The sequence below is a fragment of the Phallusia mammillata genome, chromosome 5 (assembly GCF_965637545.1).
Source record: "Phallusia mammillata chromosome 5, kaPhaMamm4.hap1.1, whole genome shotgun sequence".
Lineage (NCBI taxonomy): Eukaryota > Metazoa > Chordata > Ascidiacea > Phlebobranchia > Ascidiidae > Phallusia > Phallusia mammillata.
Window position 1 is genome coordinate 7,493,560 of NC_137256.1, and position 26,638 is coordinate 7,520,197.

Here is a 26,638-nt window from a genome sequence, read left to right on the forward strand (position 1 = left end):
GTCAGCTAAAATAATTAACATTTTTTTTGCAGTTTAAGGCCAGGGTTGTGGTTTAAGTAAAGCAGGTTAAGACGTAAGGGACATTGGTGGCTTTTGCATAGTTTGCCATTGCAGTCGAACAGTCGCAATAAATCTTGGGATTTCAAATACTTACAAACAAAAGGTAACACTATAACCCGGTTAGGTTGAGGTCTGAATCTTTACATTTACCGCAAAAATGTTAAACCATAAGCTGTATTAACAGCTCCATTTTACAAGTTTAACGGCGCTTTCGGATTCAGCAGGCATTTTTTATGTAAAATTTGTTAAAAACGACCAACATTATGTAAAAATTTAAGTCGTTATTTGCACAGTTGCAGCATGGAATTTCCAAATTAACGCAATCGTGACAATATTATCATAAAATAAACAAAACTTTGCGTGAAGTGACCTCCTAATTAACTCAACTGGTTTAATTATAGTTCAATAATGGCCAGTGACTAAAAGTTCAATAAGGCAAAGTGACACCAAATAAGGAATACCCAATTGTGGCTTAGTTTAGCAACCGAAACTGACGTCAAAAACGCTCCTTTAAAGCCCTGTATAAACAATACACGAAGCACACACACAAAGGAAAACACATGCTGTCACAGGAAACACCCTCACACGACATAATATACCTGAAACCACCGGAACTGATGCTTTTCTGACTGTTTGAAGCAAAAATTAAAAACATAATTGATTTTTTTGCAGCTTGTTTACTTACAAAATGTTAATGTTTCATAAATAAATGTCGTTAAAACCGTATTATTACACAGGGTTTTAAAAATACGATGGTCTTTAGATTTAATCGTACAGTTTTAAAAAGTGAGCCGCGTATGTTATGTTAGTTGACGTAAAAAACGCAGTTACTTACACTTTCTTTAGACGATTGCGGAAATCAACGTCTCTCTGAACATCTTTTTCATCACTGCAATGTTAAACAGTTGTTACAAAACACAAAGTTTTCTGATTTAAAACTATTCACATAGCACATACATATTAATGTATATACATACTCATAGGTATAAGCAGGATTTTTTTAAGGTTTGGTTTGGGTGACCGCTAAGTAGTTTTAAGAGCCCGCAAGTGTTTCATTTAAATACCAAAAAATAGCCATATTTGCTTAAACGAATTATTTATTAGGCTACTGGCAAATTTTGGGAAACCGCTGGAGAAATTTGGGGGACCGAAACGGTCCTTAAAAAAGCACCTTAAAAAAACACTGGGTATAAGTATACCATATTTATAGGTTTACGAAAACTTACGGAACGTATCCTTTCTTGATTTCAATCTTGTGCTCCTCTACTATCGGCGCTGATAAAAAAAGTTAGTGGGTTAGACAAGAAACCATGAAAAAAATATGTCATAACTCATAAGCAATGATGTTTTATAATGTAACATTTTTAACCTCACAACCAAAGACCTCATACAAGCGTGGAGGCAAAATATCATAACAGTTAAACGGTGGCAGATAGTAAGCCATGCTTATGAGTTTGCAAGTGACGTCAAAAAAGGTATGACGTAATATCGCAGACGGCAAGAAGTGAACATGTCCATTGTCAGCAAACCGTGTGAGTAGCATTGTGCTTATTATGTCAAAAAACATGAAAAGCATTTCTTTATTTGTAGCTCCCATAAAAGGGAAAAAGATTTCGCGAAAAACACAGGTTTGAAGAGCAAAGAGCTTAACCCAGTGTGGCTAAGAAACAAGCTCGTCATTCATAAGTTTCCAGTCTAACTGTTTAAGGGTATTCTTTCATGACTATGTGACGTCATTCTGTCGTGAGGTGACGTAACTTTATAAGTGTTCCTGAAGCCCAAGCGCAAAGTTGCGTAATGTTAGTTAACGATCGTGACGTCATCGCCGGTGACGTGTCACCTACGTCCGACTTTTACATCGAAGCAGCATTCGCTTTCGCCCCGCTGTGAGACCGCCTTGATACGGTAAGTGCCGCTGTCAGATTGCTTCGGGTGTCGGAGCTTGAGAAAATGCTCGTTGGTTCGTTCGTTGCGCCACATTTCGAATCGGTCGCCTTTGCTAAGCTCGTAGAACTTGCCCTTGATCCACTTTACGTTGACAGCGTGCAAGACGTCCGCGGCCGCGACTTTCACGCGAACCGTCGCCTCGACACCTTCGCGTCACGCAGACTTGTTACGTCACAAACAAGTTGTGTTGTTCAACAGGTGGGTGACGACATGTGATTTTATGAAGGATTTAAAAGAAAGCTGTTGCTCTCGTAAGTGATGATATTGGTTTGAAAAATGATTGGGACTGCAGCTCGTTTAACATTGCAAGTTTTTGGTACTGCAGCTTTACCAGAATTTGTTTAAGTACACAGGAAACATTAAAAACGTTTTGCCGCGCGTGTTAGCTGGTAGTTTACATCAAGGGTGTGCAATCTGCAATCCATTAGAAAAAGTTTGTGCGGTCTGCGGACACTTGGATTTTATAGGTGTTTCCAGGTTAACTATTACAGTGCAATCTTATAGATTCCAAATTCTTTTTCGTTTCTGAGCAGATTAATACGCCCGGTGTTATTTTTCTGCAACCTGAATGCAGATAGAAACACTTGCGAATTTTATTGATAATTGTTTACTGGATAGATGGGTGTTAACAACCAAGCCAACTTATGCAGAATAAAGGTGCGGCCTGATCTCATTGATCCATTTGCCCTAACACCTATGGTTGCACATCCCCAGTTTCCATAAATGGCCAATAAGATCATCGACAAATTAGTGGTTGCAAAATGTTTGCCTTTTACTACAAATAATCCACATTTTTGGAGCAGGGAATTTTTGGTTCTTAATGGTATAAAAGTTATAGGGCATCTGTTTATTGTAGCTAAGTAGAATTTGCCATCATCAATCAAAGACATTTGACATTTCAAACCTCGATGGGTTCGGGCGCAACAACACACGTCTGGCTTATTTTAAAGTCACGCACAATGCAAAATAGGGAAGTTTTTCTGCGAATTTGTGTTGTCATGAGATTTTGAATTGCCTCGTTAATAACCTGCTTACAATCGTTGCCAAAATTTCGGTTTGTCGTAACGTAAATACCTACACACAAATTAACGAGGGAATACCTTACCTTCGGTTGTGGAAACGTTCTCAGGCTTCTCAACAATTGTTTCGGCACCAGCTGAAACATAAAAATTTTCCACATACAGTCTTGCTTCAGCTCGTAGTATAAGGCCAAGGTTAAACCATCCTTAAACACTATAGGCTCAAAAACGGAAAATTTGTTCTTTACTGGAAACCGTTAGAAGCAAATCTTTGTCGATTTGTTTTTCTAAATATGTGTTGCCAGGTTTGCTGATTAGAATGCAGACAAAATCGGTCAATTGAGTGGTAATTTTCGTCTACTTGAATTTGCGCTAGATCAAAAAAACCAAAGCTCTTGGCATTTAGTATCAACATTTGTTGCAAACAATAGCTGTTGTAATCATCTGTGCAAAATCGGTTTTACAAGTCCGAGTTTCTAAGTTCATCTGACTTTTAACGCAATGTGATACAAGAAAAAATGTTTTCCTCCCAAAAAAAACATTTCCATGATTCCACGTAACATTTCATAAAGGCCATTCACACAAAAATGAAAGTCAGTTATGGACTTCAAATTTTCCACAAACTTTTACGACATTCCTAAATCGTGATGTTTTAACATGTATCACAATCGTCCAAAATTAGAAAAACGTTTGTTTTGCGATCAAGTCGTTTGTGGCGGTGAAGCTGTCAAGCGGGTTTAGGCTTCCCACAAGGTTACCGATATACGATTGACTGTATAAGACTTTGTTGATAGCAAAAGTAATGCATGCAAAAACACTACTGCGTGTGAAAGATTACCTGCAGTATTTTCATCCGGCTTTGCTCCATCGGTTGTTTCTTCAGTTGCCTTTTGCGGTTCTAAAACCTTCTCTGGCTGTTGTTTAGGCTCTTTAGGTTGTTCTAACAATAAAAAGACACTTTTTAAAACTTCCTTTCATATTGTGCATTGAACCAAAGTTTGTTAATATTGTAGGTTGGACAAAATCGAAATGACCAAGTTTAGACCGATCAAGCCACCTTTCAAACATTTGTTTATGAAAAAAATTATTTACCTTCTGTGAGAACAGTTATTTCAACAGACAAAGAAGAAAAAAGGGGAAAAACAATTACAACAGTTAGTATTTATTAAAATGTTTAGACGTTCAACTATGCATTCGGTATGGGGTTAAACCGGTTGGTGATCAAAACAAAATTGTAATGCTCCAGTCATACAAGCACTTTTTGTTTTTAAGATTCCTAAACTGTTTGTCACGACCAACGATGCAACAGCATGTGCATATATAGCTTTAAGTGTGGCTTAACACAAGGCAAGCGTTCCGTTATTGAGACTGCCAAGAATTCCTGTGTGCCAAACTAAGAGTAGAAAACTAATAAGCGGTGAAATTTGAAACTAGGAAAAAATCCTATAAACTCAAATTAAACACAGGAATTTATAAACCGACCTTTAGGTTTTTCTTCTTGCTTAACCGGTTCGGGTTTCGGTTCCACAGCCGCGGTTTTGGCTGGCGCAGGTTCAGCTGCCGGTTCTTCCTTCTTCTTCTTGACAACTTTCTTCACCACCTTCTTCTTAATCACTTTCTTTCCCGAAAGATCTGAGCACAAAAAATAAGATGTTCAATAACATTTTTGGGGAGGCTAAACAAAACGCGAAGGTTTCCAACCTGTTTTTCCAACGCTAGACATGTTCTATTTTAAACTCGTCAGCTTTGCCAAATCAACTTTCACTAATCCAATCCGGTGTCTTAGTCAAGTCCGGTAAATCTGAAACAACATGGTTTAAAGGTTAGTTTGTGGCACAAACATTTTAAGCATTGATAAACAGCCGCCTTATCTCTATGTTTAGCCTAAATATTCACTGTGCCCTTATCTCTATATGTATAGCCTAAATAATTGTTCATTATGCATGTCTAAAGCGTCAATTGTTAAACTTATCCTAACCTAAAACGTCTTGGAAAGCTGTCCGTATTGAACGTTGAAACAAGCAGTTTCTTTCACTAACAACACTATCCTGTTTTTTAACACTTAGCCCTGCATTAAAGTTTAAAAATTGTTTCGTGTGGTTCAAATGGTCAAAACAGCCCAGTTTTCAAACGGAAATATTTGTCTACACCACATTTACATTGTAACAGCACGAAGCAAGTTACAACCACGTAACGCCTATAGCCAACATTCAAGCGTAGTCTGCCTGTTCAACGTTGCACAAATTATCAGCGCCTTCGCCCTGCGCATTCCAGAACGATAAAACGCGTCTGCTGGCTCCACAGACGCCACTGTCCTGTTCAAGGGTTCGAGGCAGGACAGATAACACCTACGAGTTGATTGGAATGGTTTGTGGAAGAAAAAAACGCCTTGGTTTGTCACTTTGTTCAATCGAGGTCGTTCGATTGAGGTGTTAATAACAGCAGTTCAGCTGTCGACTGCCGGCTCGCTAATTTGTTTAACATAAACGCTATGCTTTTATACTGGCATGTGACTATCAAGGAAACAGCCCCCTAGTAGAAAAAATACATTGCTACTGACTTTTGTGTTGGTCTAACTCTATAAGGAAACATATTTGAAGTAAAAGTAATGTGTAAGACACTCCAATAAACAATCATAAATGTCCAGTATAATGCGGCTTTGTACGGGACCTAAGCTTATATGAAACTGGCATTATCAAATAAGAAACCATATCTCCTTGGTTTGGACCAGTCTAATCCATTTGAGATATGAATTACAGCAATAAAAAACTAAAATAGTATCGTATCCTGGTCTGTCTGACGACATGGCAAAGTTTAATGTTCTGTGATGATTGTAATGTTAAATTAATAGGCTTTGTGGTGAAATAGTAATGATCATATGAAGGCGAAAGCATGTAGCAAAAATGTACAACAAATACAAACACATAAAAATGAAGTTCAACGAAAAAAACGAATGCACACGCCAACTACCGCAATGGGCCATGAGCCAAAAACAAACAAAATAAAGCAATATAGCGTACACGCATTTAAATGTATACTTAGCAAGCTATAGTTACATCTGACAAATGGAAAAAAGTTTGCATATAGACAAAAGCGCTGTTAAAATAACCCTTATGTGACTGTGGTTTGAAAATTGGACGACTTCTCCAACGTGGATTCGTCACCGCTCTTCGACCAATCACGTTTCGACACGTCATCAGGAGACCATCCACTGGTCGACGCTTTGTCGAGCGAGTTTCCACGGCTTCTGGCGTCATCACTAGTGACGTCATGAGTGGATGGCATGAAGTCGAGATCCGGTATTTTCGTTTCCTCGACACCCGAAAAAGCGCTATTGTGACGTCCGCTGTAGTGTGACGTCATAGATAGATTTTTGGAAGAACACACGACGCTCTCGATTTCCATATCTACTACGTATATAATGAACTTAATTGAGGTATGAATTCATTGCGGGCACACTAAGTTCTTTTTAAAAGAGGCATAGTGGTTGCCCTGGTTACGAAATGCAAGGCTGTTTTTTTTGTATTGTATGTTCGGCCTCCCAATTTTTACAAGATATCAGTAAATCTAATATGTATATTGGTTCATGAGACCTTGAGATTTCTTTTGTGGGACGCAAAACGCATTGGCATTTCCCAAAGAGTATGAATCCCTGGAATCTGAACGGCTTGAATGAAGAACTGGGATTCTTAGGATCTGACAGTTTTAAGCATCAAAAAGTAGGCGGATTATAGTGTTAGTGAACCGACAACACTGTGCAAAATCACATCACAAGTGTATACATTTGTGCAGGTAACACGCAATGCTTGACTGCACAAATGTTTTTAGATTGTGCTATAACGTCGTGCGAGTATCTTGGATTTCATTTTCATCAAACAGGCTAATTTTACTTACCCAAGGAAGTACTGTCTTCTTCCAAAAGCAAGAAATGACGAAGATGTGAACGGCAAGTTTTTTCAGCCAACATCACCAATAAGCCAAGGACAAGACACAAAGAACCTGCAGAAGCAATACAATTTCGCAAAGTTTTAGTGTACTACGGTATATATGTGACAGCATCAAGCACCGTAAAGAGGTTTACAGTCGGTTTTGACTCGTTTATGCCATGACCACTTTCAAATATAAAATTCAAACCATGTTTAATTTCGTAAACACTGTCGCAAAAAAAAACAATTCTGAAAAAGTTTTGAGTTTAACAGTAAGTTGGCAACTTGTGTGAGTGTAACAATGTGAAAACGATGTACCAAAGCAGGTAAATCATGTTCCATCACAAAAGAAATGTCAAATCTATTTCTTTTTTATTTTAACCCTATGGGGCCTTTCCCCTGGTACGATTCCTCGCCGTATGACAAAAGTTTGGCTTAGCACAGGAGTTGTAAGTCGGGGTGGGATTCTCAGGTCGGATTTGGGTTTGGTCTTGATTGGGGCCTGACTTTACACTCTAATTTCAGCCGCGATTTTATCAATTTTTGGTCCTAATTCGCGCCTTGTTTTAAAAATATCGGGATGGGGTTGTATATTCGGTTTTGGGCAGGAATTGAGACCCAATCTTACTACCGTTAACAGCTCTGTCTTAGCATTTTCATTAGTAAGTTTTTGTGATCCAAACTGTTTTAAAGTTCCGTTAATACAAACCGAATATACCAAGAAACACTGTTATGGCAACGGGGAAATTACTAAACTCACCGACAGAAAGGCAGAGCCAGAAGCTCCATCCATATTCAGGAGTGAGAATCGCCGAGTCATCATAACCCAAGTGTATCATTAAACTTCGTCCATGTGAATTAATGCTCGTAAAGGCAAGATTGGCACCAAGCATTAAAAGACCAGTAAAGGACAAAACCATTCCCCCGTACCACATCACCGAAAACAGCATAAAGTTGGCGACGAGCCAGGAAACGAAAGCCGTCCTGTAAAAAATACTTGAGGTTGAGGATAATTTTAACAACAAACACAAAGCCAATACACGAAAAATCTGGTTATTGTCAAGCTTGTTTATGCAATTACCAGAAATATGCGAGTAACCAGGCGATTTTCTTAACAAATGGCTGCGTTTGGGATTTACAATCCGTATGTAGTTAATACAGGTGTGCCATTAACCGGATTTGGGTTCATATAAAATTTCGAATAAATCATGACATTCATTTGACACTTTGAATAGTTTAAAACTATAAATCACAGTACGCCAGGCCCATTGAGGGCGCCATACCGAGTTAGCCGGTCACCAAGCATGCACAACCATACGGCAAGGCGTAGGCTGGAGAAAAACTACGACATGAGTCTGTTTTATTCTGTGAGTGTAATGATACTGTGACAAACATTAGTTATATTTAAATGCAACGGATACCCTAATTACGTAACGAGTCTACATCATTTTTTTTCTTACTGGTTGACTTTCTTAATTTAACTTAACCATGTGTAATTAAATTTTGTTGGACAATAGCAATAAAACAGACAAAACTAGCGAATGAAACACATGTGAAGGCAAACAGAACCAAAAAAGATTCAGTCGATTCTGAAAACAAAGCTTTATACTTGTCACACAATGCAAATCAACAACGTGACAGAAATTCGTTGGTTTGCAAAAAGTGGGTTTGCTGCAAAACTAAGATTTGTGCTTTTTTAAGCCACTTGTACGGCTCCAAACTCTGAAGAAAGTACATTATAACTATTTTTTCCTATATACCGCAAATTTTGGTTTCTAAGTGCCATGGAACCAATTTATCCATGCAGCACCAATGTGGCTTTATTTTTATGATACACTAACTAATTGGCTACTTTAAGGTTTAGTGACCATTGTGTAATATGAACGATTGTATTGTGTACTGTAGAGTGTCATTAACGTGATGAAAAAGTCGCAAATGTGACGTAACACGTCTTGTAAGTGGTAATAACATTTCTGGAAGAGCAAACTATTGTTTACGCAGTACGTCTGGTAGCAATAATGTATGAGTGCCAACTTTATCGACGTCAATACCCGTATGAATAATAATAATAATGGATTGGTAACATTATTAGTGGATAAAGTAGTGCCAAATGCTAAATCAAATTTATGCCGAAAACAATCAATTTACTGCGTCATTCTGTTAATTGAGACTGATATTTACAAATAATCCCTTGATTTGGCATAAATCGATATGAAGCAGGCATCATTGCTTAGGGCTGCTGAGAGAAAAAGTGGAAAACACCCTGAGGGCCCAAAAGTGCCAAAGTTAGCATTATCCAGGATCACAGCGGGTTAAAAACCAAATTTATCTTTGCCAGGAATTCACCTAACGAGCGACTGGTTTAGCTGTGCATGGGTTATTAGAAAGCCCCTTCAAACGCACAATGCGCCATGTTTGAAATGGGTATTTACTCTAAACCACAAAAACCCGTTTGATGTTTTCTTGTTTCGTTCGTTTGTCTCAATTGTCTGACATGGAGCTTAAAGAATGGTTTGAAACACGAAAAAGTTGGTAGAAAACACCCGTTACAGTGGTAGGAACACACCCGCTAGTTAACAGTTAAACGAACAGTTTGAAACTGCGATTTTTAAACGGCTTTCAGAGATAACAATAGTAGGACACAACAAAGACATAAAACTGCTTCGTTTAAATTCAATAGTTCCAATTTAAGCCTGAAGCATGCATGGTTGGGGCAAAAAAGAAGATCCAACTCACCATAGTAGATAAGTGCCATAATGTCCAGCGATCCAATACCGCCTTCCCCACAGCCACAGGGAATTCACTCGATTCACACTGAAATGTTCGACCACGTTAATAATAGGAAAGGGGAGTCCCCGTCGCAGTACGTCATCGATTGCCGCATCCGTCTCGAGAAAGTAAAATTCCTCGCTGAAGGTGAGATTACGACCGGGTACATCTGAATAAATTGAAGTTCGTGTTATTTCGGGCATTTCATGTTTTTGAAAAGCTAACTTTAAAAGGCGGAAGAGCTTGATCAGCATTTTTTGCATTAAACCCTAAGTTTAGTATGGCTGGCATATGTCATGCTACGTGATACAAAAGTTGTAATATGTTACACGCGTTTACTCACGTTTTCGCTATGTTATAAAATATACAGGTGGCTCAATGATAAAGTATTTTATACAATAATGACCCTATTACTTTCAGCCAATCTTGCTTTTTTAGAAAAAAAGGAATAAGAGGGCAACGGAAAAATATGCCTTTGTTTTTGGTTGGAGTGAAAGTTTTAAGCAAATCTTTTCCCATGTCAAACAAAATTGGGGAACTAGCGACTACATGCCAGTCTTTCCAGAGTGAAACGAACTTACTACGATCACCCTAAAACCGATTGCTTTTCCAACCAATTGTAATAATGTATAACACGCCTTTTCAGTTCGGTATGGACCTGCAGTTAACAGTTGTTGCAATCTTTATTTACAATGTAAAAACCGGCATATAAAATCCAGACAGGAATATCACGTCTGTCTTGCACAACGACCAAATCACGACTACCACGTGCATTCCCTGCCACGTCGAGTATCGCTACTTACAGAAAGCACACTGGGGGCGCCACAGAGCACATGTGACGTAATAATTATAACAATAATGCTGCGACAATTTGATAAGGGTCGATTGTTTTCGAAGTAAAAAAAATTGGAGGCAGATTTACGATAAGCAAGTTTTTTGTCCATAAACTTGCTATAAATTAATCCTGGGGTCGGCAACCTTTTTTCTACCGCGGACCGTTTTTGAAACTAAAATTTTATCGCGGACCGGCCTTCGAAAAAAACAAAAACGCATAAATTAGTTTATCATCCCCGGGATGCATGAGCAAAATGTTTTAAAGCATTTAACGTGAAAAATTATACGGCCCGCTAACGAACTGACCGCGGCCCGGCGGTTGCCGACAACTGATTTAAACAATCTGTTTTGAAGAAAACACGTTTTACAATAAGCGCTTAAAACGATTGGCTTTCTATCAAATTTTAACGAGTTGGACTTGTTAACGTCAACCGTAGTGTAGCTCAGTCTAGAACAAATAAATAAACCAAAAACGGATATTTTCGCGTATTAACTCACCTCTTAGTGTTACATTGAACCGGGTCAAACCGATCATTAGACCCACTTTGAAAGAGACCATTTCTTGGTTATCTACTTTGTACGGCAAACTTGCCTGCACCTTCCCACAATGCCAGGATACTCCCTGAAGACAAGCTGTAAAGCAAAATTAATTGTTATTATAAAATTAATCTCTATTAGTTCTCTATCACATATTTTATCATTTTGTTAATTTGTGGGGTAAAAACAGAAAGAATATAAAAATAAAAAACATTTATAAAAACATTATCCACTAATGTAAATGTTTATGGCATCATTAGTGATAAAATATCCATGATTTTAACGTGTATTTGAGCTTAAATTTCTGGAGTGCAGATACGTTTATAGTATTCCGAAGTCTGTTTTCGAAAACAAAAATGTTTTTTCATCGAAAATAATTTTAATTTAAAAACGACAATGAAACCTTTCGGAAGGGCAAAGTTTGGTACCAGTCACCAGGGCCTTATTTGTGCCATGTTTGTGGTTGTTTTGACAAGAAAACCAAAAGTCATCGCCAAAATTGCGATGTCCGACAACTTTTTGGGCACAACATGCAACGTTAACATTCGCTAATGATGTACACCGGATTTCCAGGCATGTAATAACACGGGAAAGGCGTAAATGCAAACCAGTAAGTGTCTGATGTGACATTAGAGCAGAAATGTCGCAATCGACCGCAGGTACCAACTCACCAATTATAGAAGTTCCAATACAAATACTGATTAGCCATCGCACCAGGAAAAATATCCTCTGCAAAAATAACAATTAGATTGTGTCGATTGAAGTTAAATTATAAGGTTCATTTTTAACATGGCTGTAACATTTTTTACTTAGGCTATTTATTCATTTTTTAATGTCACTTCAACATAGTTAACCTTTTTTAATGTTTTTACAATGTATTAATGCATTTTAACATTTCTACATATTTATTTGTTTCCAACAGAGCTACAACAGATTTATTTGTTTTTTAACATTACTGCAAAAAAGGCTTTTCATATTCAACATTACTGCAACAAATTTATTCTGTTTTTAACTTCACTGCAGCAAACAACATAGCATAATAAAGTTAACAAAAGCCAAAAATAAATACGTTAATAGGTCAAATACAAAAAAACAGCAGAAGCATCATATACGCTTGGCACAAAGCACATACAGGTGGGTCTTACCTCTTTACCGCGTACACCAGGCAAGACCAACAGCAGACCGATAAGAATAGCTGCAGCCGAATATGCGAGGTAAAGCTGGCTCGTTTCGACGATCGCCTCTGAAGGACGTTCGTCGTAAAATGGAGGAAAGCCGTCCCCGAGTGTCATCCTTTTGATTTTTCTTGAGGTTTTTCTGGCAGTTGGCAAAAGGCACTACTAAACCCTAACCCACCGCTGACTGCGCAAAGCGCAAAATGATAACGATTGAGTATTATTGATAACGATTTGAGTATTCAAAAAAACAAATACGTGTGAAAATTTCGAAACGCGTCTCGAGAAACGATCAGCGAATAATACAAATATCAAACAGTTAACGATTTCGAGCGTGCGTGACGGTCATGAACGTGTGCAAAAAAATGAATACGTGTGAAAATTTCGCAACGCGCTTCGAGAATCGATCAGCGAACAATAAAAATTTCAACAAGGTTTAACGATTCCGCGCGTGCGTGACGGCCGATGCAGACTTCACAAAAGATTGTTCATGTATTCAGATAACCTCACCCTTAATAAAGTAACTCTGTTTCCGCTTATAAGTGACAAACAATAAACTATAGGTATTGCGTAATCTATTTAGCGGCACAGAGGGGGGAGGAATTGCTTTTACCGTGGCCTTTCTTTTAAAACTCAAAGGAGGGAACTAACTTGCCCATTTGCATTGTTTTTTATGTACAGCCGTATACATTCCCTTACAATTAGTGGTTTTTCACCTTTAAACCACACACCGATCAAATTTTAATTCGCAAGATTATTAGTAAAATAGTGTAGCAAAAAGAGTCAGCAAGTCCAAGAACGCGCAATTAAAATGGTGAATTTTTTTCGGGGGGGTTACTTGTTATGGTTTCTAAAGAAGCGCATGTTTACAGATGACTGGTGCTGATAAACAGTTGTTTATTATAATCAATCAGTAATTTTACAAATGCAGCGTTATAGAAAACAATGTTGCCTTCTGTTTTTTTTTATAATGAACAATGCAAAAAACTAAACGTTGCACTGAAAAATCTCGTGACAGTAAAATAGCCTAAAAATCGGAATTTAGAATCAAACGCAAAAGTGAAAAAAAAACGGGTATTTTCTAAGCTTCTGTGGACCCGGGGCAACATATTTGAAACGGTTTGACGTACATCGCAAGGTGAGTACGTTTTGAAACAATTTTCGCTTTTTTCTTGTGCAAGTTCGCATTTTAGGTAAAAAAAAACTATGAAAAAATAAAAGGTTCACTGAACCGAATAGTTTACTCCAAGATTAAGTAAAATGCAACGCTAAAGTCAAATTCAGTTGTGTACTTGAAACAATGGACTTTTTGGTAATTATTCCGCTAACTTTCATCGACATTAAAATTGGACAAAAGAAATTTCGAAATTTAAACTTTTTATCCAAAACACGTCATCATGATTCAGTATGAAAAATTGTCCGTCTAAATAATTCTTAACCCCCAACAGGGTAAAATTTATCATGTCAACCACTCCCTAAACGCGTTCGTCTTGTCATCCCATTCCTATCAAAATCATAGTTGATCCAACGTACTTGGCAAATGCAAAGACATACACTTGATAAAGTCAATTGTTTTCACTCACTCCGTGAAAAACATCCGGCCTGTTTAACAAGCCTACGTCAATCGGTAAGCAAACTGCCTTCAAGGTTTAGTGCCTGCGCCTTTGCTAAGTTAACATTTGAGATCACGCGATTGCTAGGGTTTTGTTTAGGTAGACCGCGTTAAAATCTCGACGTTATGCGTTCGGGCGAATCGGATTTCGGAAAGTTGTTTCAGACATAGAATGCATAGCACAACTTTTAGTGCCCTTTTAGTCACAACCTTAGTGCCTCGTTTTGCTGCTGCTTGTGCTGAAATCAGAAATACCTGAAAACTGATCACCACACACTAGCGCTCCCTTGTGGCAGCATTCGTTATGCCCATTGCCTTGACCAATAAAAGCGGTTTAGTGTTGTTCTGTGCAAAAAAGAATTGGCAAACCTAGGGACCAGTGTTTTGTGCCTGTTTTGGAAATTAAACATCAAATATTTTTGAGAAATAAAAAAGACTACTGCTACAACTAGCAAAGTCATCCAGGACGAAACCCTGTGGCAATACAAACACGGCAACAAATTCTAAGAGCTAGAAACGACACTGAATCTATGTTTGCCACATTGCAACTTTATGGATGAACTAAACTTTTTTGGGAAGACACAACAAGTTGTACGCGACACCCGCTTTTACGTCTGTATTCTGTTTGTTTTTTTGCATTTTAAACGTTTATGGGCGACCTAATTGGTATTTAGATCTCGTATGCGACCGAACTGGTGAAGTTAATGTTTACGATCAACAACAATATATTAAAAGAATACTTTAGAAATCGAAAATATCTGAAGAGTACCGTTAAGCCGATGCCACATATTGGTGCAGTATCACTTTCTATCAAGCGTTTGTTCATCCAAAAACCAAAACAAGACTAAATATGGACAACAGTGGACTGGATGTATATTAAAGCGATGTCTACAACCTGTTGTAAGACAAAAGAACATTCCAGTTTACGCGGGGTTAAAAGTTCCAGCAGCAACGTTTGCCCACAACAGGAAATACTGATGTTGCTTTAAGCACGCGCATATGGAGTTTCATAAGCATTATATAGCACTGTGAACAGTTCCATTGTTTATAAGATCCAACACTATAGGCTGTATTTCATTTCGAGGGCATACAGGCTATTTTCGGGTTGGGTTGTATCAACGTCTACATAAAACACAAACTGTCCAATCCATTGTTGCGCGAAAAAGCCTCATGGAGCCATTCTGTGTCTAAATTATAACAGAGGGTATGGGGAAAAACGCATATATTGTCTCATTTTTTACATACTGGAGAGCTTTAACGCCAGCGGCCTAAATGTTAGAACCCAAAAGTTTAATTCGATTTGGCCAATCAAAAACGCGTTTATTCGGGTAGCAAAGGTTTGGACAACTTGTGTTTTGCATATATTTTAGGTTTTATAGGTAAAAGCACTTAATCCATTTCGAATGCCAAAGCGAATTCTTTTCCTCAAAGTTAAGTGCGTAAAAACCCATATGCCAGATATGGGGTTGTTTTAACTAGATTGTCTGCAAACTTAAAATGCCAAATTGACTCAATTACAAGCAGTTTTACATATATAAGGACATTTTAGGGTAAAATACGAAAGAAACACTTAAAAACATGTTCTACCAAGCAAATTCAATTTTCGAAAGGTCCAATCTAACGCAAATACAAATGTAATACACTCCAAAAAAACCAATCGGCATAGTTCAATCTCTTTGCATAATTTAAAGTCAAATAGTCCCACGTCAATTCAAATCAATATAGGCACTTTCAAAAACATGCCATTATATTTGGACAGTCCGAATTTAAAGTTTCGTACCGACGACGTGGACATTCAAAACAACACAACAAGCACCTACGTACTCGACAATTACAAACCAACAATTTGCGGTCATATTAACGTAATTATGCCAAACGCTCCCCTAGTTTCGTAATACACCACAACATGCTATCAATGTGTCTGACAAATTTTACTGAAAAGCAAAAACTTTTTGTAACTTTTCTGTAAGCATTTTCGGCTGGGTGCTCGTTTTCGCAAAAGTTAATCCAGTTTCCGTTGTTAGCTAATCACGCGTTGCTAGGACAAGCAATTGCGTCATTCTGAGACATCGCATCGCCATATAAACGTGGTATTACGAACGGTTTGGGCAGTCATTTCTACAGCAATAAGGAAAATGCCTGCTACAAATCCACATTATTTCGACTGACCTTTAATATTAATTAAAACACTTTCAAAGACGCGTTTCAAGTACGTTTTTTGCATGACACTCTGCATTTTAAATGAAACAAAAAAAGCAAAAAGGTAACAAGGCATAACACTCATCACTAGCACTGTACTATATGCACTAACAATTAAACAAAACTTATATAAACACAACAGCAGCAAGAGCTTCGCAAATACACGTACGCCTATCATAAACTGACGCTCAGTCCGTTCCGAGGCATTAAATTCGACTGAAACGCGTTCCGGGTCGTCGGCGCTTTTAACCGACGCATGATCGGCGCACTTTTTTCTGCTCTGGCGCGTAAAGCGTAGGCATCAAACCCACAGACAGTAGAGCCGTCAGTTCGCGGCAATCCAGCTACAGGACGCAGCTCGCCTTTTTGCTAAGCCTGGCAAAGTGTACAACGCTATTTCGTAGGCGGCACGGTTTGAGAACTAGAGCTTTAGCCGAAAGTTGTGAGACAGTTAGCTTGTTAGTTACTGTGTGGATTGTTGGCGGTTTCTAGCAAGAATTTACGTTTGTAGCAAGAATTTTCAAGTCTTGTTTTCATAAATTTTGGGTCAAAATTGGGCGATTTTCATGCTCTGTCAGAAAAACGACTCAAACATGTTGTGGCTAGATTTTCCAAATGCCTTAACGGTAGAAGACACATCTTATGGTAAACAAGGCTTGTGCTAGAAGACTGTACGTTTGCGACTTAAAGTGCAAAAATGTAGCATTGTTCCAAACCGCAAATTCAATACACAAAATTCGTGTTCAGTCAAATATATGCGTTTTAGCTTCACAGACTATATCAGCGTTTGAAAGGATTAACGGATGTGCTTTGGTAGTGGGCCGCACTATTCGTAGCAAAGCCGTAATTAAACGTGTCAAATAGGTGGGTTTGTTACTGGACCTAACCCTTTGTATCTTGTCATGTGTTAAGTTAGGTGCTATATCTCAGCAAGCAATTAGCAAAACACCGCAATTTCCATTGCTAGGAGGGCTCCATTGGTAAATTTTGCATTGGTGTCAAACTGATGTAAAGGCTTTGATTATTGCAGCCAAACAGCTAATGACATCCGCTCGCAGAGCCACAACAAAACAAACCGCAATGACAGCAGACAAAGCAGACAAAAATTAGTCAGATCTCTATAGTAAACAATTGATGGTCGCTTCCTGGTGTGCAGTCGAAAGTAAAGTAGAGAATGCTTGCATGGTGGTCCATACAAAACTTCAGTCATCATTTACGTGACAAAGACACTTTGCATTGGGGAACTGAACTGTTATAAGATGTGCTGTGAGTTTTGCGTGATATTCCTGGATGCGTTAACGCGCCTGGTTTAATGGCCCGGAAAATTTCTGTCACTAAGTCCATGCTTTGTTGGATAAACATGCGTTGAATTGCAAACGTCTTAACTTTAATTGATTTCAAAGCAAAACAAACTTGACTGGTAACAGGCCTCATTGGAGTTTTAAGACCTAAAGTTGTTTTTTACGAGTTATTGAATTGCAAAAGCAACATAACTTGAGAGATAAAGGCGTCGTTATTGAAATAAGTACACTGTCGAGAAAGGTTTCAAGACGACCACAAAAGCCACATAAGCGATGGCGGCATTTAAAAGCTCTCGTCGCAGTTTGCAGGACGAGAGATTACATGCGCAGCGAGTACAACGTTCAAAAAGTGGCAAAAAATGACCTAAACTTGCTGTTGTACAAATTTTATGTGCAGGAAATAGTAATATATAGTAATTACCAAGTGTGTTTTGCTGTTGATTGTCGACGTCTTTCTGATACCAAAGAACTGTTCGCAGTAAGTAAGTCCTTTTTATACATAACTATCTTGTGCCGGAAAGGTTTTTGCCATTCTTTTTAAATATGTATTATAAATACGCCTGATTTAGTTAAGAATGGGCATATATGTGGGCGATTTTAGCAACACAAGATCGTTTAAAAAATCGCTTTAGGCGGACAAAGCGGTCTGAGTAACAAGTCACGACTTGTTGCAATGTTGGTAAATAAAACCTATCACACATAACGTATAGACCAGGGGTCGGCAACCCCAGGCACGCCTGCCAAGGTTGACACGCAAGGTGGTTTTTCATGGCACGCCAACCGATTTTCGTGGGTATCTTGAAGTCACAATTTACCTGTTACACTGCTTGTTTACAGTTTTTATCATGCCATTGTCCTAAAATTCAGTCTTACATACACAAAACGCTTTGCTTTCTCTAAATTATTGATATCTGCTGGCACGAACCACTATTATTTAGAAAAACGTTGGCACGTGAGGCCATTCACAAATGGAAATAACAAGTAAATTGGCACGCGTCGTCTTAAAGGTTGGCGACCCTGGTATAGACCCACAGTTCACTTTAGCAAAACTAATGTGTCCTAATCAATTTCCTTGACGAACGCACCAGTTAAGAAAAGAAAAGACATATTGCAATGATCGAAATCAAAATAGGTGTTAACTGGTGGGACCGTTAAGAATAAGCTGTATATTGTTTCGATCATACAGAAAAAAGTGGTTTTTCAGTTAGGCATTGGCCCCTTAAACATATTTTTAGCGACGGTTTAGGGGCCCATGAAACCTATATTTAAAAAGCTTGTCTTAAACTGTACGTAAAGCCAAGTGAATGTGTTTTTAACGCTAAATGAAATGTTGATGAGTTTTTGTCACAATACCGTACAGACGCATTATGCACAAACAAAGCGGACAGGATGTTGTAACACAACTTGTAGGAAAGAACGTGACAACAGGAACGTGGTTGACACAAAAAGTCAAAACCATTAGACACTCACCGCACTTTTGGGCATGTCAAATAGTTCATGAAAGAATAGCTATGCGACACTATTTTCTGCACCTTAAAGCACGCAAATGCACACATCGATTTTCTAATTAAAAATGTATGACCATGAAGTGATAATTAATGATCCAAAAACTTTTATATGCGCGGAAAATTCGAAAGGGCCAAAAAACGCAGCTAACCATCATTACCTGTTCAAAAGTAATGTAAAACGAATCTTTTCTGTTTCTAAATCGAAGTTTGGTTGCAAGAAACTTACTTGAAAATGCATAGTAGATGCAGGACTATATTGTGCATGCAAGAAGCGATACGAAACGTACGCACGTAGCAAAAACCATCATCCCAACATGGTTGTGATAGAGGTATTTCATTACACAAATAGCAAACAAAGCATTGACAGGCTTAAGTCACTTTTCGGGAAAACGCTTTAGGCGCGTGTGAAAAGTGTGTGCTTACAACAATGCGATTAAGCAACGTTAAAACCATCTGGAATAGTTTATTTCAAAAAGGAAATGAACAAAAGCGTTCAATAAGAACACTGGCATACTCGTACGTTTTTCTAAGTTTGTATTCATGATCTGTCTTGGTGAAAGAAAGAAACAGTGAAGGACAGGATTGGTGGATCATGGCTGAACGCGCTGCAGCTACATCGTATTACAAAGCGTTATGTGACTCACAAGAAAGTGAGGTTGGAGCTGCGTTGGTAAACACAATGTTGTTAAGTTTTAACTGCTACAATGTTCGTGTTTTTGTTATAACAGTCCTATGTTGGCTCGCGAAGCCATTACCATTTTGACAAAACAAGTAAATTGACACGCGGTCTTGTGGTTTCTGACCGCTGTTTTAAAGGGATTGAAATATCAGTTTTGCTATTATAGTCATATGCATTGGAATTGGATAAAATAACTGCGGTATATTATTGGAACTTTGTATCACAAATTTGCAGCACATACCTAGCCCTGTCCAGGTACAGATCCCAGCTAAGGTGTCCAATGAAACGGACGTTTGTACGCGAAAACACCTCCTACATTAAGTTAAACACGGTTACCATGCATCCCCACCATACAATAACAACAAAACATAGCAACTGTACCGCATAATACACCTCCACCTGCAAGCTAATGTTATGTTACATAGCAAATGTGTTTTTCAAAGAAAAGAAACAGTGTTTCCAAAACCTTTTCATAAATAAAAAAAAAACATTGCCGATACTGTCGCTGGATTTAAATGGGCGAAACTCGTCGAACCAAGACCGTCGGTGCAACAGTGACGAAATTTCGCAGGCCCATTTCGTCACCGCAAAGAGTCACGTATGCCAAAATGACACAAAGGGACGCTTCACCTTGCACACGCATCAAACGCTGGAAAGTCACGCAAAACGGCGTGCAGGATTTAGTTTCGCGGTCCTTTAGACTTTTGAAGTCCCCTGCTTGAAAAGTGAACCCCGAAAGCACATGTTTAGGCGAGCGAAGTTTTCCGTTCAGAATGCCAGAGAATGTTTTGGGATGTAATTACAGAAGGTCTGTTTTCGATTTTGCGCTGTTTAGATTCCCTTACGCAATCTGTCAGATAAGGTAAATCGGATTTAAGCTATTCGATGCTTTTTTGGCGATTTTTTGTTATTTTAAACTATGCACCTGTCTTGCCTGGCTATTGCAATAGGCAAGTTTTGTTCTGAGCAAAAAGATACGAGCCAGTATTTGAGTGTAAAACAACACAACGTAAAACTAACAGAAGGGATGTAACTTGGTGCCGCACAACAGTGAAGAAAATGGCGATTGTGGAACTTGTAACTGGCTTGACCTTTTTGCTCAGAATATTTAGAACCGTGTATTTTTTACTCAAGGTCCATTGTTTTAAATTGAAAAATGTAACCGATTTTAATTTCAGTATTGCAGTTTAACTGACGTAGACATCGCACTTAAGGCTTTTTCGCAATCAAACAATCTTAAGAGTGTTCAAAAATACTTCTACTGTGTTGTTTTTTGTTCGCATAGCATCCCACGCCACCAACAAAGTCACGGTGATACGAAGTTTAGCTGCGGTTAATCTGCAAGGCTGGTTTGTACAGGACAAGGGCTGAAATCCGCTATTAGCCATTGATATTGACTTTGAGCGGCATCGGTCGTCTTGGTGTCGGGGGCTTAAAATAATTTTTTATAACAAGACCTTGAACTTGACGTAAAAAGTTTGTTTTTGGAATTTTCTAAAGCGCCGGTACTCGAACATCGAAAATGTCTGTTCTCAGTGTTGAGTTGACTACAAACCCTACGACGCATCAAACACATTCAACACAATCAAGTGTCACAGAGGAAAATTTCAAAACCTTATACACGGATCTGTTTAGAAGTTTAAGGAAGAAAATAACTGCCCTACTAGACTTAAAAGGCGACACGCTTTAAAAATCAAACGTTTTGGCAAATGCTTATACCATCATCAGTGATATGAGCATTTGCTGAAACATCAGTGATATGAGCATTTGATTAATAAAGCATGGCGCTTTTTAAGTCAATTTGGGACGTTATTTTCCTCATTAGCCTTAGGAACATTTTAGTTTTAAATACAAACATACCTGGGCAGGTGTATTAAAAAAAAAACATATGAAAGGCCCTCTTAAGTATGATTATGCGCAGACGAAGCATTGACGTGGATAGCTTGACGGAACAAGAAAAGTGGTTTTGGCATAAATATCGCTGTTTTTTACTTCGTCTCACATTTCAAGGATACTCCTACCTTTTTTTCCTGTTGCCAATGACTCGTGCAGTTTTAGAGTGAACTTAGTTTTACCCACATACCGGGTTAGTTTACACATGTCGTGTAGATCAAGTTGGTACAAACGATTACGAGGTGTCTTGTATTGTTCGGCATGCCGATTGCCAATGGAGAAACAACGCATTCTTTCCCACAAAATCGTTAAATGCAATTTTTACCTATCATTAACCGAACAAAATTCATGTTACGACCCACACAAAATTATATGTAAGGTACCTGCAGGTATAAAGGGTCACCTATAAACCATTCTCGACAACCAAAAAAATACATATTCTACACAACGAACAAGTAGCAAACTTCTAAAACATTGTGAGTACATGAAAAATAATTCGATTAGTACAGCATCCTTTTTTTCGCTCGTTGAAACACATAAGTTTTCAGAGCCCTTTACGCGTTTTAGCGACAATTTTTGCACTGTTTAATTTTTAACGAATGGGTGACTAGCTTTACAGCAGCCCAAATGTACAGCAAAATATTGTACCGCTGGTCATAGCACCATTTAGATGAAACTGAAGTCCACAAAAATCAATTTGTTTGTTTCAGAACGGAATATATTCCAGAAATTCGAGTGTATATCCATTAGTGTCAATTGCAATTTGCATGCATGCTTTTGGGCCCTGACCTCAATAACAAAAGGGTAATTTGTGCGGCATTTGGATTTTAATTATATGCTAAGAATTGCCATTGAATCATACAGCGAAGACATGTTGCACAAAAGGTCAGGCTGGTACATAATTCTTGTGTTAAAATATCACAAAAAGCTCACTTATTATATAAAGGAGAATGCTGAAACTGTGTACAGCTTTTTGCCGCTTATCTGTTTACTTGCACAAAATCTTAGGACATCGCCAATGAATTAGCTCTTACCTAGCCCATTTATTCGGTTGATTGGACCATTTATTATCATTTAAGTATTTTACTGCGGCAAACGGTTTAAAAACATCGATTAGATAAGCATTTACGTTCAACGCCACTGTTATGATAATATTTTGTTTTCGGTAATAAAGTATTCTTTGACAGTTCAGTTTTTGCTTGTTTGGTTTTCGGCGAATATGAAATTTCACCACTCCCAACAAGAACGCGACGCGTTTTAAAGCAACATCACCTTTTTTTCCACTTGATCCACATCCAAAACAAACCCCCAAAGCGTTTTTGCAGGGTCATTGCATCTTAAGTACCACAGTCGTTGGCATTTTTGTGTTTAGGGTGAAGCCGCATAAATCACTCAACTTCAGTTGTATTAGCGCTTTTTGCTGTTATACTCGCGACTCTAATTGCATTGTTTTGGTCTCGCCTTTACTTAAGACAAGGTGTTTGGTCATGGTTACGACGCGCTAAGCAAATTCAACGCCTTTTGGTGTACTTAACAGCGCGCATGGTATGCAAGCAAGCCGGATGTTTAAAGTAAACGGGTGCTATCGGACTTTTAAGCCGTCAACACACTAAAGCAATTTACTACATTCAGCATATAGTTGAACATGTTGTAAAATTGTTTTTACTTGAGTGAAAAAAAATAGTAATACATGGGATTATTAACTGACGATAGATGCGTTTCAGTGGCGTGAAAAGAAAACAGTGATATACAATTTGGGTGTTGCCTTTCGGACGAAATAAGCAGTAATAACAGTTTGTTTTAGGTCAAGTGCTAAGAAACGCCAACGCACATCCCTCATGCGCAAACAAACACAATGCTAAGGTTGGCAAAAGCTTTTAGTGGAAAACAAAATACCTCGTATACGCCACAATAACCATATGTCACCGTTACCAGCAAAAAAAACGAATACAAAAAGCAGTTATGATCAAAAATATCTAGGAATATTAAGTATTTTTAGGTATCTGGTTGATGCACTACATTTGGGGTGGCAATTAGTATGACTTTTATTCAGGGGTGAAGAATTTTCGTTTAAGCAGGCAAAACCTAGCCCAACAAATACCGTCACATATACATACCGCAATAACTACAGTTTTTGGCTTGTTATCTCTAAGTCTAAAACATAACCAACGTTTTTGGCATTAGGCTAATGTTGCAACAGAAGGTCTCAACCTGACCCAAAATCCAAAACGCCACATGCGCCCAGCAAAACATCAGTACATAGTGCAAGCTAATGATAATTTGTTGTTTGATTCTCCAGGAAATCTGGTATCATTCGACAATCTATGCAAGCTGTGATGGGAATAAAGGCGGAAAAGCTTGTGACGTGGGCGCTGACGTGTGTTTTGATTATTGTTCAACAATGCACAGGACAGCAAACAAGTAAGCACAGATTGTAACGACAGTCTATAATCACAGTCGCCACCTATTTAACGCTAGCTGGAAAACGAAATTTTATCAAGTTAAAACAGTCATAAATTTACCGACAAAGCACTTGCAAATAGAAGTTTACAATACATTGGCAATGCGTATGCAAAAAAGTTCACCAAATCATCATCACAAATCAATGTACATATTCAGTAACTGCAAACCAGCAGACAGCGGTTACAAAATTTCTCACAATTATTAAACCAAAACGAAAATTAAACGAAATTTCGAAACGCAAGCGCACGTCATGACCTGCCGTTGCGTCGCTGACGTCATCCAGTTGCGTCGCCATTTCACGGAAGATCCACGTATCGGACAAGCCGAGCTCGGGCAAGGCATAATTATGGGCGGATCGGGCACAAGTACTTTCCCCTACGCAAGCTCTAAATTTGTGACTACGTGGTTCACCGCACAATTTTAATGACGACCACGGAAAGCGTGTTACGTCACAAGTTCCTCTGTCGTCATCTTTTACGGCGATGTTTTGTCACCCAACGCTTGATGAGTCAAAATCGTATTTTCGACTGCAACTTTTGCACCCCATCGTGGTGACATTTAAAACTAATAGTTGCGTAATGGTTTTCGAATAAATTTAAATGTTAACTTTCCCTAACGACAAATAATAATTCCAAACTAGCATGTAATCAATAATAATATATGCGATTTTTTTACATTTTAGCAAAACATTGTTAAAAGTGCAATACAGAAGCATGATTTAAGTTAACATAATTTCCACATTAGTATTAGGAAACAAATCTTTTTTTTTTCGGCTATCTGAAAACAACCTCTTATGAATTCGTAAATTTCGCTGAAGACAAAACCAGACTTTAAATTCACACATTGCACTGCTCCATTTCAAAATACCTCCCTTTCGAAAAACCCTAACTTCAGGCTAAAATGTACTACCTACAAAAAACGTCTCCAAATTCAAGTACCTTTTCATAAAAGCAACATAACAACGCCAACAATTTAAAAATATTAGCTACTCGTGGCATAACAAATGGCGCAGACAAAGTAAACGCTCCAGGTAAAAAAAAACTTCCACAAAATGAAGTACGTTTTCAGATTTGCAGTCAAAATTGCTCACAATTTAAAAATGTTAGCTACCCCTAGCACACCTTATGCACAGAAAAAGTACAAAAGCATTCCAAATGCAACCAGTATCTACAAAGCAAGGCATATCTACGCGTAACAACTCCTTGCTAACTAAGACAACAAACGAAAGCCGCCCTAGCCTAGATCCTGTAAAAAAAACGTAAAACTCGGGATATCAAACCAGTTTTTCAGATTCTGTTGTGTATTTTTCAGGTGCCAGGAATCTTTTCGTAGAGAGGTTATCTCGAGTAGACGGATGGTACAATAACCTCGATCACCCAGACTGGGGCACACCGGGTAAGAACGCACAAAGACTTTCAAGTCCGCATGAAACCGCAATACAGAACATACCTATGTATCACACACGATTGTTCGCTGATTTTGAACGAAGAATATACGTTAGATAGACGTTAGGTAAAGACGTGGCGTTCGTATTGCCGCTGATAACACAGTTCCTGCGGTTTACTAGATTGGAATAGACAAATGTGAGCGATAGGAGGCAAATATTACCTATTGAGAAAGGTAGAATGACCCTGACAGAGTTCAAGTCTGTTGAAAGAGATTATTCTTAACATTGTACTTGAATGGTGGACGTTATCTCAGTGAAGGTTTTGAACCTTAAAGCTCATTGTGGGAAAGTAAAATCAGTTAAAGCTCATTGTGGAAAAGTAGACCTGACTTACTTGCATAGGTAAACGCCTGTGATCTTCCCTAAATCGACTTAAAGGCATTTTACTTGGCTTAATAAACCGTTACCTACATCAATCACGTTTTTGGGCACTGCTAAAGTGGGACCAAGTCTACTTATATCTAAAAAGGGCACGCCCACGCCAAAACACGTTGTTCAAAATCCACGCCTTATTTTCCAACTAACAGCTAGTGTACATAACAAATTACTGTTCAGGAGAATGTAAGATTTAACTAACAAAGCAATTAAATAGGAAACGCGAAACATATTGTAGGCTATGTTTAATGCTTTCACGCTAAAAGTAACAATACGACCCACTTGCTTAATCACGTCATACTAATTGAACCAGTGTTTTTTAGTGTTTTCTTTTAATAGCAAGTTTAGTATTACACGGTAAATTGTAGTTTGAACACAACACCATTAATATCCCGCATTGAAAAACTTAATAAATAAACCAACAATTTTGCAGCACTTGCATGTTTTAATTATGGGTGTCATCAAGGTTATGTTTGGGCAGAAGTAAAACAAACGTTTCACACGCAAATTTAAATATAATTAGATTAAACGTGACCACCAATGAAGTTGTAACGTCTGACATGGCATTTGTGCTTTTCAGGGACCGGATTGACAAGGAAAACGGGAGCACGTTACGCTGATGGGGTGAACAAGCCTGTAGATATGGGGCTGCCCAACCCAAAGGAAGTTAGCGACGCTATGTTCAAAGGCGAATCTTCGACACAAAGCGAACACTCCGTATTCTTTGCATATTTCGGTAAGAGTCGATTCAAAGACACGGTATTGTATCATATTTCTTAAAAAATGCAGCTTAAATTGTTATATAATTGGATTTCAAATGCCGATCTAAATGCTGTTCAGTGGTTGTTTAAGCTCGCTTTGGTTTAATGGGAAAAGTTTTTTTTTTTTACTTTA

The 26,638-nt window shown here is 38.2% G+C and overlaps 3 protein-coding genes across 6 annotated transcripts in view; 1 reads left to right on the plus strand and 2 right to left on the minus strand.

Moving 5' to 3' along the window:
• LOC145227553 (myosin-binding protein C, cardiac-type-like) overlaps positions 1-5,113 on the minus strand; it is a 37,212-nt gene extending 32,099 nt beyond the window's left edge. The window contains exons 1-8 of one of the 2 annotated variants that reach the window (XM_080092404.1): positions 5,005-5,113; positions 4,728-4,827; positions 4,509-4,658; positions 3,865-3,966; positions 3,113-3,163; positions 1,287-1,335; positions 896-949; positions 660-689 (exon numbers count right to left, since the gene is read on the minus strand). In XM_080092404.1, coding sequence (XP_079948530.1) covers positions 660-689; positions 896-949; positions 1,287-1,335; positions 3,113-3,163; positions 3,865-3,966; positions 4,509-4,658; positions 4,728-4,749 — 458 coding nt within the window. In that variant the 5' untranslated portion in view covers positions 4,750-4,827; positions 5,005-5,113. The remainder of the gene's footprint in view (positions 1-659; positions 690-895; positions 950-1,286; positions 1,336-3,112; positions 3,164-3,864; positions 3,967-4,508; positions 4,659-4,727; positions 4,828-5,004) is intronic. The other variant, XM_080092405.1, reaches the window with a different exon arrangement.
• A 737-nt stretch (positions 5,114-5,850) lies between these two features.
• On the minus strand, positions 5,851-13,645 carry LOC145228016 (dual oxidase maturation factor 2-like). 2 transcript variants are annotated; one of them, XM_080092987.1, is made up of 7 exons: positions 12,238-13,645; positions 11,764-11,821; positions 11,054-11,188; positions 9,689-9,890; positions 7,713-7,936; positions 6,921-7,025; positions 5,851-6,433 (listed from the first exon to the last, which is right to left on the minus strand). In XM_080092987.1, the coding sequence occupies exons 1-7, from the start codon at positions 12,382-12,384 to the stop codon at positions 6,138-6,140; spliced, it is 1,167 nt and encodes a 388-aa protein (XP_079949113.1). In that variant the 5' UTR covers positions 12,385-13,645; the 3' UTR covers positions 5,851-6,137. The 2 variants fall into 2 exon arrangements, with proteins under 2 accessions (XP_079949113.1, XP_079949112.1); XM_080092986.1 differs by having other exon boundaries at positions 5,851-6,436.
• A 4,135-nt stretch (positions 13,646-17,780) lies between these two features.
• LOC145228014 (dual oxidase 2-like) overlaps positions 17,781-26,638 on the plus strand; it is a 28,613-nt gene continuing 19,755 nt past the window's right edge. The window contains exons 1-4 of one of the 2 annotated variants that reach the window (XM_080092984.1): positions 17,781-17,861; positions 23,759-23,880; positions 25,234-25,317; positions 26,325-26,480. In XM_080092984.1, the coding sequence (XP_079949110.1) occupies positions 23,784-23,880; positions 25,234-25,317; positions 26,325-26,480 (337 nt within the window). In that variant the 5' untranslated portion in view covers positions 17,781-17,861; positions 23,759-23,783. The remainder of the gene's footprint in view (positions 17,862-23,758; positions 23,881-25,233; positions 25,318-26,324; positions 26,481-26,638) is intronic. The other variant, XM_080092983.1, reaches the window with a different exon arrangement.

Excerpts from the sequence above, each read along its gene's own strand:
- LOC145228016 (XM_080092986.1), bottom strand. The coding sequence starts at position 12,384 with ATGACACTCGGGGACGGCTTTCCTCCATTTTACGACGAACGTCCTTCA. Across the intron at positions 11,822-12,237 it reads CTGGTGTACGCGGTAAAGAG|AGGATATTTTTCCTGGTGCG; the intron begins GTAAGACCCACC and ends TTATTTTTGCAG. Across the intron at positions 9,891-11,053 it reads GTTCAATGTAACACTAAGAG|ATGTACCCGGTCGTAATCTC; the intron begins GTGAGTTAATAC and ends CAATTTATTCAG.